This window comes from Oncorhynchus gorbuscha, linkage group LG21 (genome assembly GCF_021184085.1).
Source record: "Oncorhynchus gorbuscha isolate QuinsamMale2020 ecotype Even-year linkage group LG21, OgorEven_v1.0, whole genome shotgun sequence".
NCBI lineage: Eukaryota > Metazoa > Chordata > Actinopteri > Salmoniformes > Salmonidae > Oncorhynchus > Oncorhynchus gorbuscha.
Genome location: NC_060193.1, coordinates 20,429,309 through 20,450,126, shown reverse-complemented (window position 1 = coordinate 20,450,126; position 20,818 = coordinate 20,429,309). Strand labels below are relative to the sequence as shown.

General features: G+C 45.9%; 1 protein-coding gene across 3 annotated transcripts; it reads right to left on the bottom strand.

Annotated features, from left to right (window-relative positions):
* Window positions 1–90: 90 nt before the first annotated feature.
* Window positions 91–20,569, bottom strand: LOC124008565 (UDP-glucuronosyltransferase 2A1-like). 3 transcript variants are annotated; one of them, XM_046319939.1, is made up of 2 exons: window positions 20,514–20,569; window positions 91–2,249 (listed from the first exon to the last, which is right to left on the bottom strand). In XM_046319939.1, exon 2 carries the CDS (start codon window positions 2,234–2,236, stop codon window positions 620–622), a length of 1,617 nt encoding a protein of 538 aa, XP_046175895.1. In that variant the 5' UTR covers window positions 2,237–2,249; window positions 20,514–20,569; the 3' UTR covers window positions 91–619. The 3 variants fall into 3 exon arrangements, with proteins under 3 accessions (XP_046175895.1, XP_046175894.1, XP_046175892.1); XM_046319938.1 differs by lacking the exon at window positions 20,514–20,569 and adding an exon at window positions 19,344–19,460; XM_046319936.1 differs by lacking the exon at window positions 20,514–20,569 and adding an exon at window positions 19,232–19,407.
* Between the last annotated feature and the right edge of the window lie 249 nt (window positions 20,570–20,818).

Below are 20,818 nucleotides of genomic sequence, written 5' to 3'. Positions count from 1 at the left end.
ACAGCCTAACAAAGAGACAGTGTAAATGCAACACAACGCGCACCACTCAACAGAAAAAGGAGTGTGTAATGTCAATTGACTGTACTCGGATGACAGTAATTACATCTTTATTGAGACTTCTTACTGGGGCTTTTAGGTAGAAAAGTATGAGTATGACATATATTTTTCCTTTGAACAAACATTTGTTTACTGTGTACGACTGTGGTATACAGTATAGTCATAATTTACACCAAGGTTACTTTGTAGCTCAGGCACAGGGAAAAGCTACGGCTACACAATTCAAATTGTTTGAGGAGAATGGGAGTGTGAGACAATGTTGGCTAGGCTGTATTTTTAACACATGATATCATAGAGAGGAGATTGTTATCCAATATGTAATCTGACAGTTCCATGGCACCACATTCCCTAAGGCCAGTCTGAATATAAATAACTATTCATCAGTTTTTATTGAGTCATGTACTTCCCTGTAGTGTTGTTATGTATTTATGGTGGGCTTTGGAGTTATTCCTCAAGATTCTTTAGAGCAATTTTTTTAATCGTTGACAGAAAAGTGCCAATTGATGGTCAAATACGTACAACATCTAAAATACCCATCTTGACCCATCTTTAGATTCATGTCTCATTCCAGCTTGGTCTTCCTCCTGGAGCTCCTGCAGCACAGCAAGCTGCAGACATAGACTGAGGCCCAGAGAGAGGCCCCGCTGAGGGCCAGGAGCAGCGCCGCCACGTCCAGGCTGTGGTAGGAGTACCAGGGCAGGCTGTAAGCTTCGGTGCGCAGGTGGGACGCTCCACCGTTCCTCATCACATACTCAATCCAGAAGGTGGCACTGGCGAGCGGGGACAGGGGCGTGTCGCGGTGCAGGCCAGAGAGCTTCTGCATGTTGTGGCGGTAGGACTTATTCTCCAGCACATCCCTTAGGGCCTCCAGGAAGTCCTCTGTGGTGAGAGTGGCGGCCTCCAGAACCCGTGCCACACCGCGCACCCGCAGCCGCAGGACATTGTCAAACTGGTCGAAGAGGAGCGGCAGGCCCAGCACAGGGACCCCGTGGTAGATGGCCTCATACAGGCCGTTGGTGCCTCCGTGAGCCACGAAGGCGCGGGTTTTGGGGTGGCCCAGGAGGTCGTTCTGCGGGAGCCAGTCCAGTAGCAGGGTGTTGTTCCCCAGGGAAATTGGTCTTTCTCCCAAGAACCTCCACACCACCTTGTGGGGCAGCTTGGCAAAGGCTTGGGCCACTGCTTCGGTCACCTCCTTAGGCAGGGCAGACACCAGCGTTCCCAGAGACATGACCACCACCCCGTGCTTTCCAGAGCTCTGCATGAAGGCCTCCAGGTCAGCAGGAAGTGGCTCAGCTGGACGGCACTGGAAGCCCCCCACATAGACCACATTGGGCATGGTAGGCCGTGGGAACTCAAAGACAAAGTCCACCCGCATCAGCCACACGTCTGCTGAGCGCTGCATGGAGAGCAGGTCAGCACCAGGGGGGAAGTGACGTTGAAGCAGGTTGACGTAGAGTGGCAGGATGACCAGGTGTTCCTGGAGGAGGATGACCAGGTAACGCAGGAAGTTCTCTGTCCTCTGCAGGAGGTCCATATTATCGCTGAACAGGGAGTTGTACATCGGAACATAGGAAGGCAGAGTGGGGGCGACAGTCATGTGGGCCTCGCCTGCGTTGAGCCAGCGGACATTATAAACCATGGGCATGCCTAGGTATTGGGCCAGGAGCACTCCAGCAGGGAAGGCAGGGTCGGTGAGCATCAGGTCGAATCTGGACACCCTCAGTTTGGCGACGAGGACAGAGTCATCCAAGATGGTGGAGATCATGCAGAGTGCCTCGCTGTGAAACATCATCAACATGGCCGCCGTGTCCTTCTGCTGCTCCAGGAAACGGAGGACCGGTAACATCCTGCGGAGTTTCAGTGAGCGCTGCATCAGGATGGTGTAGAAGTCAGGACCCAGGTCCTCGCCCGTCGGAGGAGGAGCAGGGTTCACGGTGATAGAGGTGTAGACAGGGGAATTCTGGGGAATGTACCAGCTCTTAGCAGAGCGCAGCACGGTGAGGTTGTGACCTCTGGAGTGGAGCTCTCGGAGGATAACCTCCATGTTGAGCCAGTGGCTGCCATCCTCTGGGAAGACCAGGATTCTACCTCCCCCACTGCCGTTACTGCAGCAACCCCGAATTAAGATGAGGCAGAGTATTCGTCGAAGGACCACCGCTGTTCCACCGCACATGCCCATTACGTCATTGGAGCTGGGAACAAACAACAAGAAAAAAACATGTTTGTTTACGATCTCAGGAAAATGTTCTCTCTTCTCTTCTCCACGATAGTATATGTTATATTTAGAAAAAGTATACAATAGAAATGGTTTGATTTTCATGAGCAGTTTTAGCATACAGAATGCAAGGACTGAGAAAGAGATTACATGGTCGGACTATAAAGTAGCTTTATCGAGGTATTGTCTTTTCTGTACAAAATAAATTCCATAGTCGACATGTCAGCCTCTGCAATTGGCAGATGTCCAAATGTCCACTGGGTTATTTTCTAAAGCTGTACATGCTGAAACACTAGATAAAACTGTTATGAAGGAAGGGAGGGGGACATTTTCTTACATTGTGTGGAAACAGTATTCCCATGTTATGCTACTGTGAGAATGAAGCATCAAGCCACACAGTAGATGCACGATATGATGTATTCTCAACAGAGTTGTCACCACCTCGTACCACTATGGGCAGATTGGTTCCCTAAGTTACCACACAATATAACTGTATGGTTTTTCAATCTGGATGAAATACATAGATGAACACAGTACAGTGGACCTTATCAGTCAATTTCCTCCACTCCCACGTTATAGACACTCTCCATTCACTGATGAATCAGTACCAAATCAGTACAGGCATTACAAATACTACATGCTCAGTAGACACAGATATACTACACAGGAGGTTGGTGGCACCTTAATTGGGGAGGGTGGGCTTGTAGTAATGGCTGGAGCGGAATAGGTGGAATGGTATCCAATACATCATATGCCATTCCATTCGCTCCGTTCCAGCCATTATTATGAGCCGTCCTCCCCTCAGCAGCCTCCACTGGTCCACGTACCCTTTAGCTTTGGCCATTTAGCTAGATCTGGGTTGCATTAATTAGGGCACACACTGCAACAAAACGTTTTGCAAAGGAAAACGAAAACAAGCGTTTCTAAGTCCAGATAGTACCTCTTTGTTTGAGGCTGTTTTGTTGCATTTGGTGCCTAATGAAAAGGACATTGGTGCAATGACATCACATCTCAGGGGCTGAAACCCTAGACAGAACCTGACTCTACACTGTGCTCCCATCAGGATCTGCAGAACCCGCCCTGTCTGGACGGGTGCAGCAGACATTGGACATGGGTGACCTGACCTGGAATGTTTATTACATTGATGTGCCATCAGGTTATTCAGGGTAGGCAGTGGTTCCCTTGTGATAATCTAATGATTATGATTCTGGGGATTTTATGTTAAAAATATAAACATTTGCTAAACCTGCAACAAAACTTCAGGAAAGGCCCCAAGGTATTCATGCCTTTCTTTCCATCCATTCAAATCCTTGACACACAGCCATTGCTGACTCCAGTCACTGCCTTGCATGCTTTTGCATAAACATGTGTGGGTATTGTCTGGAGTAAGCTGTGCGTATTTGGACGGGTCTACATATTTTGGCGCTCGCATCCCCTGAATTGAACAAAGTTAGCTACAGTTGAAGTCGGACGTTTACATACATTTAGGTTGGAGTCAGACTAGGGGGCAGTATTTTCATTTTTGGAAAAATAACGTTCCAAAAGTAAATGGGATATTTTGTCAGGACAAGATGCTAGAATATGCATATAATTGACAGATTAGGATAGAAAACACTCTAAAGTTTCCAAAACTGTAAAAATATTGTCTGTGAGTATAACAGAACTGATATTGCAGGCGAAAGCCTGAGAAAAATACAATCCGGAAGTGCCTCGTGTTTTGAAAGCTCTGCGTTCCAATGCGTCCCTATTGAGCAGTGAATGGGCTATCAACCAGTGTAAAATAGAGGTAGCCATTTTTCCAATTGGTCCTACTGAAAAACCAATTGTCCCGGTGGATAGATTATCGAATAGATATTTGAAAAACGCCTTGAGGATTGATTATAAACAACGTTTGCCATGTTTCTGTCGATATTATGGAGCTAATTTCTACAAAAATAATATTTTTGGAAAAAAGGAACATTGGCTATCTAACTGGGAGTCTCATGAGTGAAAACATCCGAAGCTCATCAAAGGTAAACAATTTAATTTGATTGCTTTTCTGATTTTCGTGACCAAGTTACCTGCTGCTAGCTGGACATAATGCTATGCTAGGCTATCAATAAACTTACACAAATGCGCGTCTTGCTTTGGCTGTAAAGCATATTTTGAAAATCTGAGATGACAGGGTGATTAACAAAAGGCTAAGCTGTGTCTCAATATATTTCACTTGTGATTTTCATGAATAGGAATAGGTTTACAGACAGATTAGTTCACTTATAATTCACTGTATTACAATTCCAGTGGGTCAGAAGTTTACATACACTAATTTGACTGGGCCTTTAAACAGCTTGGACAATTCCAGAAAATGATGTCATGGCTTTAGAAGCTTCTGATAGGCTAATTGACATCATTTGAGTCAATTGGAGGTGTACCTGTGGATGTACACTGCTCAATAAAATAAAGGGAACACTTAAACAACACAATATAACTCCAAGTCAATCACACTTCTGTGAATACAAACTGTCCACTTAGGAAGCAACACTGATTGACAATAGATCACACATGCTGTTGTGCAAATGGAATGGACAACAGGTGGAAATTATAGGCAATTAGCAAGACACCCCCAATAAAGGTTTGGCTCTGCAGGTGGTGACCACAGACCACTTCTCAGTTCCTATGCTTCCTGGCTGATGTTTTGGTCACTTTTGAATGCTGGCGGTGCTTTCACTCTAGTGGTAGCATGAGACGGAGTCTACAACCCACACAAGTGGCTCAGGTAGTGCAGCTCATCCAGGATGGCACATCAATGCGAGCTGTGGCAAGAAGGTCCTTGTGAAGATGCTGGAGGAATAGGTACAAAAGTATCTATAGCCACAGTAAAAATCGACATAACCTGAAAGGCCGCTCAGCAAGGAAGAAGCCACTGCTCAAAAACCGCCCAAAAACATCCAGACTACGGTTTGCAATTGCACATGGGGACAAAGATCGTACTTTTTAGTTTTTCCCTCAACTTTTTTTCATTAAACTTTTCACTCCGGACATTTTATCTGGACATGGTTCGTCAGGACTTCCAACAGCCAAAGACAAGTAGTAACATTAACATGATGCCTTCTAATTCCAGTCGCTGTACTCATAATATACAGGAGAACGATCGCCTTATGGCGAGGATAGCTGCGCTGACAGCCCAGCTTCAGATGCAAACGTTAGGCAAGGGTAATTTCAGTGTAGGAAAGGATAAAACAGCGTCTGTGCCACCAGTAAGTACAGATAGTAATATAAATCCCCTCGCACGGTCCCCGCAGCCGGACAACTTTCTCTTGGCTTCTGGAGGGAAATGCTGTAGAAATGCTCAACCAGTGTCGCTCATTCAGCCAACAAACTTTCAACCGGTTCTCCCCATTTAAGCAGAGAGTCAGAGGCCGAGCCTCCCCTGTTCTCTCCCATTATGGGATGAGACACCGAATGCTCCCACCATTAGCTCTGACAAATTGAAAACTCTAGTCATTGGCGACTCCATTATCCGCAGTATTAGACTTAAATGAATCATCCAGAGATCATACACTGTTTACCAGGGGGCAGGGCTACTGACGTTAAGGCTAATCTGAAGATGGTGCTGGCTAAAGCTAAAACTGGCGAGTATAGAGATTGTTATCCACGTTGGCACCAACGATGTTAGGATGAAACAGTTAGAGGTCACCAAGCTTAAACGTTTAAATCAACTAGAAAGATGTGTCGGCATCGAGTAATTGTCTCTGGCCCCCTCCCAGTTAGTGGGAGTGATGAGCTCTTCAGCAGAGTCTCACAACTCAATTGCTGGTTGAAAACTGTTTCCTGCCCCTCCCAAAAGATAGAATTTGTAGATAATTGGCCCTCTTTCTGGGATCACCCACAAACAGGACCAAGCCTGGCCTGTTGAGGAGTGACGGACTCCATCCTCGCTGGAGGGGTGCTCTCATCTTATCTACCAACATAGACAGGGCTCTAACTCCACAATGAAATAGGGTGCAGGCCAGCCTGCCAGCTTAGTGGAGTCTGCCACTAGCACAGTCAGTGTAGTCAGCTCAGCTGTCCCCATTGAGACCGTGTCTGTGCCTCGACCTAGGTTGGGCAAAACTAAACATGGCGGTGTTCGCCTTAGCAATCTCACAAGGATAAAGACCTCCTCCATTCCTGCCATTATTGAAAGAGTTTGTGATACATCATAACTCAAAATAGGGATACTTAATGTTAGATCCCTCACTTCCAAGGCAGTTATCGTTAATTAACTAATCACTGATCATAATCTTGATGTGATTGGCCTGACTGAAACATGGCTGATAATATAATAATAATATATGCCATTTAGCAGACGCTTTTATCCAAAGCGACTTACAGTCATGTGTGCATACATTCTACGTATGGGTGGTCCCGGGAATCGAACCCACTACCCTGGCGTTACAAGCGCCATGCTCTACCAACTGAGCTACAGAAGATGCATTTATTGTGTTAAATGAGGCCTCACCTCCTGGTTACACTAGTGACCATATCCCCCATGCATCCCGCAAAGGCGGAGGTGTTGTAAACATTTACGATAGCAAATTTCAATTTACAAAACAAAACCGCTGTTTTCGTCTTTTGAACTTCTAGTCATGAAATCTATGCAGCCTACCCAATCACTTTTTATAGCTACTGTTTACAGGCCTCCTGGGCCATATACAGCGTTCCTTACGGAGACTCCTGAATTCCTATCGGACCCTGTAGTCATAGCAGATAATATTCTAATCTTTGGTGATTTAAATATTCACATGGAAAAGTCCACAGATTCCACTCCAAAAGGCTTTCGGAGCCATCATCGACTCAGTGGGTTTTGTCCGACATGTCTCTGGACCTACTCAATGCCACAGTCATACTCTGGACCTAGTTTTGTCCCATGGAATAAATGTTGTGGATCTTAATGTTTTTCCTCATAACCCTGGACTATCGGACCACCATTTTATTACGTTTGCAATCGCAACAAATAATCTGCTCAGACCCCAAAACCAAGGCGCATCAAAAGTTGTGCTATAAATTCTCAGACAACCCAAAGATTCCTTGATGACCTTCCAGACTCCCTCTCCCTTCCCAAGGACGCCAGAGGACAAAAATCAGTTAACCACCTAACTGAGGAACTCAATTTAACCTTGCGCAATATCCTAGATGCAGTTGCACCCCTAAATTAAAAACATTTGTCATAAGAAACTAGCTCCCTGGTATACAGAAAATATCTGAGCTCTGAAGCAAGCTTCCAGAAAAATGTAACGGGAATGGCGCCACACCAAACTGGAAGTCTTCTGACTAGCTTGGAAAGACAGTACCGTGCAGTATTGGAGAGCCCTCATTGCTGCTCAATCATCCTATTTTTCCAACTTAATTGAAGAAAATAAGATCAATACGAAATGTAATTTTGATACATGTAATGATCTTCGTCTGTTGTTTGTAGAAAGTCAGACCGAAATGCAGCGTGTAGGTTACTCATGACTTTTAATGAAGCTAATACAGTACATGAAATAACGAAGAAGAAAACAACAAACGAATGAAACTAATACAGCCTATCTGGTGACTAACACTAAGACAGGTACAATCACCCACGAAATACAACGCGCACTCAGGCTACCTAAATACGGTTCCCAATCCGAGACAACTAGAATCAGCTGACTCCAATTAGGAATCGCCTCAGGCAGCCAAGCCTAACAAGACACACCCCTAATAATACACACTCCCAATTAATACAAACCCTAATACGAAAATACAACATATAAACCCATGTCACACCCTGGCCTACCCAAACATATAACAAAAACACAAGATACAATGACCAAGGCGTGACAGAACCCCCCCCCTAAGGTGCGGACTCCGGGACGCACCTCAAGAGCATAGGGAGGGTCCGGGTGGGCGTCTGTCCATGGTGGCGGTTCTGGCTCGGGACGTGGACCCCACTCCATCAATGTCCTAGTTCCTCCCCTTTGCGTCCTAGGATAATCCACCTTCTCCGCCGACCATGGCCTAATAGTCCTCACCCTGATCCCCACATAACTGAGGGGCAGCTCGGGACAGAGGGGCAGCTCGGGATAGAGGGGCAACTCATGATAGAGGGGCAACTCAGGATAGAGGGGCAACTCAGGATAGAGGGGCAACTCGGGATAGAGGGGCAGCTCGGGACAGAGGGGCAGCTCGGGACAGAGGGGCAGCCCGGGACAGAGGGGCAGCCCGGGACCGAAGCAGCCCGGTACTGAGGGGAAGCCCGGTACTGAGGGGAAGCCCGGTACTGAGGGGAAGCCCAGTACTGAGGGGAAGCCCGGTACTGAAAGGGAGCCCAGTACAGAGAGGGAGCCTAGTACTGAGAGGAAGCTCAGTACTGAGAGGAAGCTCAGGCAGGTAGTAGGCTCCGGTAAATCCTGGCTGGCTGGTGGACCTGGATGATTAAGGTTGTCTGGCCGATCTAGAAGATCTTGGTAGACTGGCACTTCTGGCGGATCCTGGCAGACTGGCACTTCTGGTGGATCCTGGCAGACTGGTGACGCTGGGCTGACTGGCGGCGCTGGGCAGACTGGGCAGACTGGGAGCACTGGTGGCGCTGAACAGACAGGAGACTCCGGCAGCGCAGGAGAGGAGAAAGGCTCTGGCTGAGCTGAACAGGCGGGAGACTCCGATAGCGCAGGAGAAGAGAACAGCTCTGGTTGCGCGAAACAAGCGGGAGACTCCGGCAGCGCAGGAGGGAGAAAAGCACTGGCTGCGCTGAACAGGCGGGAGACTCCGATAGCGCAGGAGAAGAGAACAGCTCTGGTTGCGCTAAACAACCAGGAGACTCCGGCAGCGCAGGAGGGGAGAAAAGCACTGGCTGCGCTGAACAGGCGAGGCGCACTGGAGGCCTGGTGCGTGGTGCTGGAACTGGTGGTACTGGCGCGAGGACACGCACAGGAAGCCTGGTGCGGGGAGCTGCTACCGGAGGACTGGTGTGTAGAGGTGGCTCTGGATAGACCGGACCGTGCAGGCGCACTGGAGCTCTTGAGCACCGAGCCTGCCCAAGCTTACCTGGCTCGATGCCCACTCTAGCCAGGCCAATAGGAAGGGCTGGTATGAGTCGCAGCTGGCTCTGCACCCGCACTGGAAACACCGTGCGCTCCATAGCATAACACGGTGCCTGCCCGGTCTCTCTAGCCCAACGGTGAGCACAGGGAGTATGCGCAGGTTTCCTACCTGGCATAACTATTCTCCCTTCTAGCTCCCCCCCAATAATTTTTTGGGGCTGTTTTTCCGGTTTCCAACCGCGTCGCCGTGCTGCCTCCTCATACATACACCTCTCCGCTTTAGCTGCCTCTATTTCCTCCTTGGGACGGCGATATTCTCCCGGCTGCTCCCAGGGTCCTTGACCGTCTAATTCCTCCTCCCATGTCCAAATCTCCAAATGATGCATTCTCTCCCATTGCAACTGCTCTTCACGATTAACAGGGAGAGTAGGCTCAGGTCTGTTTCCTGACTCAGCCACTCTCTCTCTGCGCTTTCCCCTGTTACCTTCAGTTTTCGCTCTGTATAGCAATGCTTTCCTTCTCGATTCCATCCGTGTATAGCCCTCTTCGCATTGCTGTAGGGAATCCCAGGCGGGCTCTTGCACTCGCTCTGGGTCGGCTGCCCACCTGTCGATTTCTTCCCACGTCGTATAATCCCTTCTTCTGCCGTCCATAGCGTCCTCCTTCAGATCCTGCCAGTTCACACGCTGCTCGGTCTGTGAATCGTGGTGGGTGATTCTGTAATGATCTTCGTCTGTTGTTTGTAGAAAGTCAGACCGAAATGCAGCGTGTAGGTTACTCATGACTTTTAATGAAGCTAATACAGTACATGAAATAACGAAGAAGAAAACAACAAACGAATGAAACTAATACAGCCTATCTGGTGACTAACACTAAGACAGGTACAATCACCCACGAAATACAACGCGCACTCAGGCTACCTAAATACGGTTCCCAATCCGAGACAACTAGAATCAGCTGACTCCAATTAGGAATCGCCTCAGGCAGCCAAGCCTAACAAGACACACCCCTAATAATACACACTCCCAATTAATACAAACCCTAATACGAAAATACAACATATAAACCCATGTCACACCCTGGCCTACCCAAACATATAACAAAAACACAAGATACAATGACCAAGGCGTGACAGAACCCCCCCCCTAAGGTGCGGACTCCGGGACGCACCTCAAGAGCATAGGGAGGGTCCGGGTGGGCGTCTGTCCATGGTGGCGGTTCTGGCTCGGGACGTGGACCCCACTCCATCAATGTCCTAGTTCCTCCCCTTGCGTCCTAGGATAATCCACCTTCTCCGCCGACCATGGCCTAATAGTCCTCACCCTGATCCCCACATAACTGAGGGGCAGCTCGGGACAGAGGGGCAGCTCGGGATAGAGGGGCAACTCATGATAGAGGGGCAACTCAGGATAGAGGGGCAACTCAGGATAGAGGGGCAACTCGGGATAGAGGGGCAGCTCGGGACAGAGGGGCAGCTCGGGACAGAGGGGCAGCCCGGGACAGAGGGGCAGCCCGGGACCGAAGCAGCCTGGTACTGAGGGGAAGCCCGGTACTGAGGGGAAGCCCGGTACTGAGGGGAAGCCCGGTACTGAGGGGAAGCCCGGTACTGAAAGGGAGCCCAGTACAGAGAGGGAGCCTAGTACTGAGAGGAAGCTCAGTACTGAGAGGAAGCTCAGGCAGGTAGTAGGCTCCGGTAAATCCTGGCTGGCTGGTGGACCTGGATGATTAAGGTTGTCTGGCCGATCTAGAAGATCTTGGTAGACTGGCACTTCTGGCGGATCCTGGCAGACTGGCACTTCTGGTGGATCCTGGCAGACTGGTGACGCTGGGCTGACTGGCGGCGCTGGGCAGACTGGGCAGACTGGGAGCACTGGTGGCGCTGAACAGACAGGAGACTCCGGCAGCGCAGGAGAGGAGAAAGGCTCTGGCTGAGCTGAACAGGCGGGAGACTCCGATAGCGCAGGAGAAGAGAACAGCTCTGGTTGCGCGAAACAAGCGGGAGACTCCGGCAGCGCAGGAGGGGAGAAAAGCACTGGCTGCGCTGAACAGGCGGGAGACTCCGATAGCGCAGGAGAAGAGAACAGCTCTGGTTGCGCTAAACAAGCGGGAGACTCCGGCAGCGCAGGAGGGGAGAAAAGCACTGGCTGCGCTGAACAGGCGAGGCGCACTGGAGGCCTGGTGCGTGGTGCTGGAACTGGTGGTACTGGCGCGAGGACACGCACAGGAAGCCTGGTGCGGGGAGCTGCTACCGGAGGACTGGTGTGTAGAGGTGGCTCTGGATAGACCGGACCGTGCAGGCGCACTGGAGCTCTTGAGCACCGAGCCTGCCCAAGCTTACCTGGCTCGATGCCCACTCTAGCCAGGCCAATAGGAAGGGCTGGTATGAGTCGCAGCTGGCTCTGCACCCGCACTGGAAACACCGTGCGCTCCATAGCATAACACGGTGCCTGCCCGGTCTCTCTAGCCCAACGGTGAGCACAGGGAGTATGCGCAGGTTTCCTACCTGGCATAACTATTCTCCCTTCTAGCTCCCCCCAATAATTTTTTGGGGCTGTTTTTCCGGTTTCCAACCGCGTCGCCGTGCTGCCTCCTCATACATACGCCTCTCCGCTTTAGCTGCCTCTATTTCCTCCTTGGGACGGCGATATTCTCCCGGCTGCTCCCAGGGTCCTTGACCGTCTAATTCCTCCTCCCATGTCCAAATATCCAAATGATGCATTCTCTCCCATTGCAACTGCTCTTCACGATTAACAGGGAGAGTAGGCTCAGGTCTGTTTCCTGACTCAGCCACTCTCTCTCTGCGCTTTCCCCTGTTACCTTCAGTTTTCGCTCTGTATAGCAATGCTTTCCTTCTCGATTCCATCCGTGTATAGCCCTCTTCGCATTGCTGTAGGGAATCCCAGGCGGGCTCTTGCACTCGCTCTGGGTCGGCTGCCCACCTGTCGATTTCTTCCCACGTCGTATAATCCCTTCTTTTGCCGTCCATAGCGTCCTCCTTCAGATCCTGCCAGTTCACACGCTGCTCGGTCTGTGAATCGTGGTGGGTGATTCTGTAATGATCTTCGTCTGTTGTTTGTAGAAAGTCAGACCGAAATGCAGCGTGTAGGTTACTCATGACTTTTAATGAAGCTAATACAGTACATGAAATAACGAAGAAGAAAACAACAAACGAATTAAACTAATACAGCCTATCTGGTGACTAACACTAAGACAGGTACAATCACCCACGAAATACAACGCGCACTCAGGCTACCTAAATACGGTTCCCAATCCGAGACAACTAGAATCAGCTGACTCCAATTAGGAATCGCCTCAGGCAGCCAAGCCTAACAAGACACACCCCTAATAATACACACTCCCAATTAATACAAACCCTAATACGAAAATACAACATATAAACCCATGTCACACCCTGGCCTACCCAAACATATAACAAAAACACAAGATACAATGACCAAGGCGTGACAATACGGTCTCAAAGCTAACTAAAAAGCAACATTCCCCAAGAGAGGATGGCTTTCACTTCAGCAGTAATAAATTCATGAACTTCGAGGAAAAGATCATGATCATTAGAAAGCAAATTACGGACTCCTCTTTAAATCTGCTTATTCCTCCAAAGCTCAGTTGTCCTGAGCACAACTCTGCCAGGACCTAGGATCAAGGGATCTCAATCTCTTGACAATGATGAAAATAATCATGGCCTCTAAACCTTCAAGCTGCATACTGGACGCTATTCCAACTAAACTACAGAAAGAGCTGCTTCCTGTGCTTGGCCCTCCTATGTTGAACATAATAAACGTGACTTTATCCACCCGATGTGTACCAAACTCACTAAAAGTGGCAGTAATAACTATCGGCCTATATCGAATCTTCAATTCCTCTCAAAATTTTTGAAAAAGCTGTTGGGCAGCAACTCGCTGCCTTCCTGAAGACAAACAATGTATACGAAATGCTTCAGTCTGGTTTTAAACCCCATCATAGCACTGAACCTGCACTTGTGAAGGTGGTAAATTACCTTTTAATGGCGTCAAACCGAGGCTCTGCATCTGTCCTCGTGCTCCTAGACCTTAGTGCTGCTTTTGATACCATCGATCACCACATTGTTTTGGAGAGATTGGAAACCTAAATTGGTCTACATGGACAAGTTCTGGCCTGGTTTAGATCTTATCTGTCAGAAAGATATCAATTTGTCTCTGAATGGTTTGTCCTCTGACAAATCAACTGTAAATTTCGGTGTTCCTCAATGTTCCGTTTTAGGACCACTTGTTTTCACTATATATTTTACCTCTTGGGGATGTCATTCGAAAACATAATGTTAACTTTCACTGCTAATGCAGATGACACACAGCTATACATTTCAATGAAACATGGTGAAGCCCCAAAATTTCCCTCGCAAGAAGCCTGTGTTTCGACATAAGGAAGTGGATGGCTGCAAACTTTCTACTTTTAAACTCGGACAAAACAGAGATGCTTGTTCTAGGTCCCAAGAAACAAAGAGATCTTCTGTTGAATCTGACAAGTAATCTTGATGGTTGTACAGTCTCAAATAAAACTGAAGGACCTCTGTGTTACTCTGCACCCTGATCTCTCTTTTGACGAACATATCAAGACTGTTTCAAGGACAGCTTTTTTGCTGTCTCTGCCTGGCCGGTTCCCCTCTCTCCACTGGGATTCTCTGCCTCTAAGGGGCTGAGGCACTGGCTTACTGGTGCTCTTTCATGCCGTCCCTAGGAGGGGTGAGTCACTTGAGTGGGTTGAGTCGCTGACGTGGTCTTCCTGTCTGGGTTTGCTTTGGCAAAGTGGGTGGGGTTATCCTGCCTGTTTGGCCCTGTCCGGGGGTATCATCGGATGGGGCCACAGTGTCTCCTGACCCCTCCTGTCTCAGCCTCCAGTATTTATGCTGCAGTAGTTTGTGTCGGGGGGCTAGGGTCAGTCTGTTATATCTGGAGTATTTCTCCTGTCTTATCCGGTGTCCTGTGTGAATATAAGTATGCTCTCGCTAATTCTTTCTTTCATTCTCTCAGAGGACCTGAGCCTAGGACCATGCCTCAGGACTACCTGGCATGATGACTCCTTGCTGTACCCAGTCCACCTGCACGTGCTGCTGCTCGTTTCAACTGTTCTGCCTGCGGCTATGGAACCTTGACCTGTTCACCGGATGTGCTACCTGTCCCAGACCTGCTGTTTTCAACTCTTGAGAAAGCAGGAGGGGTAGAGACAAGCAGGAGCGGTAGAGATACTCTTAATGATCGGCTATGAAAAGACAACTGACATTTACTCCTGAGGTGCTGACTTTTTGCACCCTCGACAACTACTGTGATTATTATTATTTGACCATGCTGGTCATTTAAGAACATTTGAACATTTTGGCCATGCTCTGTTATAATCGCCACCTGGAACAGCCAGAAGAGGACTGGCCACCCATCATAGCCTGGTTCCTCCCTAGGTTTTGGCCTTTCTAGGGAGATTTCCTAGCCACTGTGCTTCTACACCTGCATTGATTGACGTTTGGGGTTTTAGGCTGGGTTTCTGTACAGCACTGATATATCAGCTGATGTAAGACGGGCTATATAAATACATTTTATTTCCAAAGTTGTGACGAAATGGCATAGGGACAACAAAGTAAAGGTATTGGAGTGGCCATCACAAAGCCCTGACCTCAGTCCTGTAGAAAAGTTGTGGCCAGAATTGAAAAAGCGTGTGCGAGCAAGGAGGCCTACAAACCCGACTCAGTTACACCAGCTTTGTCAGGAGGAATGGGCCAAAATTCACCCAACTTATTGTGGGAAGCTTGTGGAAGGCTTCCCGAAACGTTTGACTCAAGTTAAACAATTTAAAGGCAATGCTACCAAATGCTAATTGAGTGTATGTTAACTTCTGACACACTGGGAATGTGATGAAAGAAATAAAAGCTGAAGTGGTGATCCTAACTGACTTAAGACAGGGAATTCTTACTTGGATTAAATGTCAGGATTTGTGAAAACTGAGGTTAAATGTATTTGGCTAGCGTGTATGTATTTGGCTAGCGTGTATGTATTTGGCTAGCGTGTATGTATTTGGCTAGCGTGTATGTATTTGGCTAGCGTGTATGTATTTGGCTAGCGTGTCAACTGTAACTAGAAAAAACAACCTGACAAATGTATGCCTTGTTGGAATCATCATGTAATGTGCCTTTTTCAGGGTTCGAAGAGTGGGAACGTCAAATATAATGAAAGTTAAGACCAGACAGAGGCAGCATACAACACGTGGCTTTATTCATGACAGTCAAGGGAACCACCATCTCCCTCATTGCTAGCTGTTGGGCAGACGAACAGTAAGTACTGCACTGTAGACTTGTTTGAAATATCATAACAAATTCATAGTTTTTACCCTGACTTTTAGACCTCTTGGACATGTACTTTTGCTTTGTATATACAGTGGGAATGGGACTTCTCCGGCCACTTTATTGGTGCCTGAGCTTGGGCTTCTACAAAATGGATGTGACTAACTGCATTACACCCATTCTACATGTGTGGCTTCCCTGCTGTGTGAATGCAGAATAAAATAATGGACATGGGCTTCTGTTGTCGCTGAGAGGGAAGGACTGACTAATGGACTTAATTTAAAGATAAAGGTAGACCTAAATGCATGTTCTTTTGCAATTTGTGGGTTATGCTTCTGTTGACTCATGAGAATAGACAACATCCCTGTGAATGCATTTGATTTATCAAGCTAGAATGTCATTTTAATGGGACAGTTTGACGCTTTGACCTGCATTTTTAAAATGATTTACACGTTTTGATATGGAATATTTGTTCAAACCTTATTTATAATATAAAGTCCACATGGAAAGTATTCATTTAGGTCTACCCTTTACTTTTTCCACATTTTGTTACGTTACAGCCTTGTTCTAAAATTGATTAAATAGATTTTAAAAATCCTCAAGCTACACACAATACCACATGACAAAGCAAAAATACGTTTTTAGAAATGTTAATTTTTTTTTTTTATACATAAGTTCAATACATATGTAAATAATGTATTGTTTTTAAATACATTTTTTTCTTTATTTTTTCATTGTTATAGAATGAGCCTTTGCTATGAGACTCGAAATTGAGCTGAGGTGCATCTTGTTGCCATTTATCATCCTTGAGATATTTTTACAACTTGATTGGATTCCACCTGTGGTAAATTCCATTGATTGGACATGATTTGAAAGGCACACACCTATCTATATAAGGTCCCAAAGTTGACAGTGCATGTCAGAGCAAAAACCAAGCCATGAGGTCAATGGAATTGTCTGGGTATCAAAAAATGTCTGCAGCATTGAATGTCCCCAAGAACACAGTGGCCTCCATCATTCATAAATGGAAGAAGTTTGGAACCACCAAGACCCTTCCTAGAGTTTGCCGGCCGGCCAAACTGAGCAATCGGAGGAGAAGGGCCTTGGTCAGGGAGGTGACAAAGAACCCGATTGTCACTCTGACGGCGCTCTAGAGTTCCTTTGTGGAGATGGGAGAACCTTCCAGAAAGACAACCATCTCTGCAGCGCTCCACCAATCAGGTCTTTAAGGTAGAGTGGCCAGACGGAAGCCACTCCTCAGTAAAATGAACATGGCAACCCGCTTAGAGATTGCAAAAAGGCACCTAAAGGACTCTCAGGCCATGAGAAACAAGATTCTTTGGTCTGATGAAAACAAGATTGAACTCATTGGCCTGAATTCTAAGCATCACATCTGGAGGAAACCTGGCACCATCCCTACAGTTAAGCATGGTGGAGGCAGCATCGTGCTGTGGGGATGTTTTTCAATGGCAGGGGGAGACTAGTCAGGATTGAGGGAAAGACGAATGGAGCAAAGTACAGAGAGATCCTTGATGAAAACTTGCTCCAGAGCGCTCAGGTCCTCAGGCTGGGGCAAAGGTTCACCTTCCAACAGGACAACGACCCTAAGCAGACAGCCAAGACCATGCAGGAGTGGCTTTGCGACAAGTCTCTGAATGTCCTTGAGTGGTCCAGTCAGAGCCAGGACTTGAACCCGATCAAACATCTTTGGAGAGACCTGAAAATAGCTGTGCAGTGACGTTCCCAATCCAACCTGAAAGAGCTTGAGAGGTTGTGCCGAGAAGAATGGGAGAAACTCCCCAAATACAGGTGTGCCAAGCGTGTAGTGTCATACCTAAGAAGACTCGAGGCTGTAATCGCTGCCATATGTGCTTCAACAAAGTACTGAGTAAAGGGTCTGAATACTTATGTAAATGTCATATTTAAGATTTTAATTTGAAATACACTTGAAAAAATGGCTAAACTACTTTTTGATTTGTCATTATGTGATTGTGTGTAGGTTGAGGTGCAAAAAAATCCATTTGAAAAATGATTCTAAAAAAATATATTTTAGAATAAGGCTGTAACATAACAAAATGTGGAAAAAGTGAAGGGGTCTGAATACTTTCCGAATGCACTGTAAGAGTTTCAGCATATTTCACACAGTACGATTATTGTGTGTGTTTGCTTGCGCCGCACATTGGAATAATTGTAAATCAATGGTGAAATGCTATGGAGTTTGCATTGCGAATTCTTCAGATGAAATGTGTCTATATATTATTTTAGTGCCACCTATCAGTTGTAACTGTGGATGATACATTGGTCTACGACTGAGCTGAGTTGAGCAGTGTATCAGAGGCTATTGCTTGTGTATCTTGGCTACATTTGTATTTACATTTTGGTAAAAATTGTTTGTCAATATCAGTTAATAATAGCCTATGTCACTCTGGTTGTTGAAGATATGTTGTATGGTGAAATGTGTTTATTTGTGAGTAAATCTGGCTTTGATAATAGCCAGTGCTTACTCAGCTATTGACCTCACCACAGGTCATTGGTTTATCATGTTTATCTGCTGCCCTTCCCTGCTCACAGTTAGACTATAGAACACCATGTACTCAACCCAGACACAAATTGCTTATTGGAAATTTGTGACAGGCACATGAAAAAGTATATGTTTTCATGTGTAGTACACAATTTTGTGTACATTGCACAGATAAAGACATTAGGTTACTTAAGACAGGAAAGATTGCTGTATAATGTGAACGTTTAGCAACCCAACAGTTGTGTGTTTGAATCTCATCACAGAAAACTTTGCCATTTTAGCTAATTATCAACTTTGCATTTACTTAGCATGTTAGCTAACCCTTCCCATAACCCTAACCCTTTAACCTAACTCCTAACCCTAACACTAATCTTAACCATTTAACTACTTAGCCAGCAGGTTACCTAACCTTAGCCCCTAACCCTAACATTAACCCCTAGCCTAGCTAACGTTAGCCCGTTAGCTAACATTAGACACCTAGCTAGCCTAGCTAACGTTAGCCACAACAAATTGAAATTTGTGTAATGTACTCAAATGTATTACGAAGAAAGAAAATAGTGTAATGTTGGCATGAAAATTGTCTAATACACACAGTGTACTTTTTCATGTGCCTGTCACGAATTTCAAATACGTAATTTGTCTATTTCACAATAAGCTGTTGATAGTCTGTACTGCAGGTTTACACAGGGTTCTGAACAAGAATCCATCAGCATCAACTTGCTCCACTCTCTCACAGTATGCTGTGCATCATTTAGAAATGATTCAATTCAGTATATTACTTTGGGTGATTATTATGGTTATTTCATTATCTCTAAAAGTCATGGAGTGTCCAGCCTTTTATCATATTTTATGCTAATATCCAGTTGAAAAATGATCAGTTTAAAAATGTACATCTTTCCGTAAAGCAAAATGCATGCATATTGGTTTCTTTTTGAAAGATTCTTATTCAAATATTTTTTACTACAACAATATATGCTAACTATGTGATGTTTTTGCAATAGAACAAGGCAATAGAAACTATGGTAATCCAAACTTACAAAACATATAGTGAGATACAGTACATAGAGCGATACAATATATCTATCACCTACTTCTTCAAGTGCACTCTCATCATATCACGGTAGCAGCAGTGTGCACGGATAGCCAGTCTCAGTTTCACTGAGAAGCACAGTTAGTGTTTAGTGAAAGACATGATAAACTCACTGTGACCTGTAACACAAAGACTGTCCCTTGTCCTCTTCCTCGTCGCTAGTTAATACACGAGATCCCAGATGGACTGGTTTTTATAGTCGAGCATCACACCAACAAACAACCAACTAACTCCTCCTCTGAGTTAGATAAGGAAGATGAGGGAGGAATGCCATGTTCGGACATCCTGGGGGACAGTTTGTATTCTAAGCAGCCGGGTAAAGAACATTGAGCTCCTCACCCCCCATGGTGGAAGGGATTTGTAGGGTTGCCCATTTAATAAGAATCAACTTTGAGTGTTGTTTATTTCACATGGAAGCCATTAGAAAGCTTTTTATGGTTTTAACTGTTTGTAGAAGTTGTAGACCATAAAGATGTTTAATTTATGCAGTTACTATATCTGTAGGCCTACTGGTACCTCGTGTGTACACTGAGGAAATGCAGTATGAAAGAAATTAAATTCCCAATTAATATTTTGTTACATTTTTACTAGATCAATTCATTTTAGCATACTATATCACAATTTAGCAAGTCATAATTGAAGATTAAATTGTATGGAGGGGTATTTACTGAAGCTGTTGAACCATCACTGCTAATGTAAGCCATCACGGTTATCCATTTCATGTTAAATAAAGTGTTGTCAAGTCAAATGTGTCTTATGACTCACAGCTCTATTTCATCATCTATACACGGCAATGACTTTAAATATCTAAGGAACAATGCCTTTTCAAAGTTAAATGTCTGACTGGCAAGATGTCTAAGATATTGCATACACATACCCTTTTCACTCTACTGAGCCAAGCCAGGCTGCACTGTAGGCCTACTTGCCAGGTTACGCGTCCACCACACTATAGTTACTGGACAGGACAATGTGAAAAGAAAACATCCGAGCCAGCACAGTAGGGTTCAGTTTAGCATGACAGCAAAAGTTAACACAGAGCAAATAACAACATGGTTAAATGTGACACAGGGTGTTGTTCTAAATGGACCTTGACCAACTATGCGCACAGCAACAAGGACACTCCAGCCATGGGCAGAAGAGCGAAACAGTACCTACTTGATGCCAAAATCTATATGGAATCTCTATATTACTTTGTTCAACCCAACATCACATAAGTGAGACTTTCAGGTCAATTCTCTATACGAAAGAAATGTCAAAATGTACAAAACATGACATAGACTCACCAGGTGAATCCAGGTGAAAGCTTTGATCCTGTATTGATGTCACCTGTTAAATCCACTTCAATCATTGTTGATGAAGGGGAGGAGACAGGTTAAAGGAGGAGCTTTAAGCCCTGAGACTATTTATACATGGAGTGTGTAATCTGTGTGCCATTGAAGAGTGAATTGCCAAGGTAAAAAATATTTAATTGCCTTTGAACCAGTGGGGGCTCCTCAGAGGAGGAAGGGGACGACCATCCTCAGTGAATTTTATATATTTTTTATAAAAATAAAATAAAAAAATACAAAATATATTCACGTCACCAAAT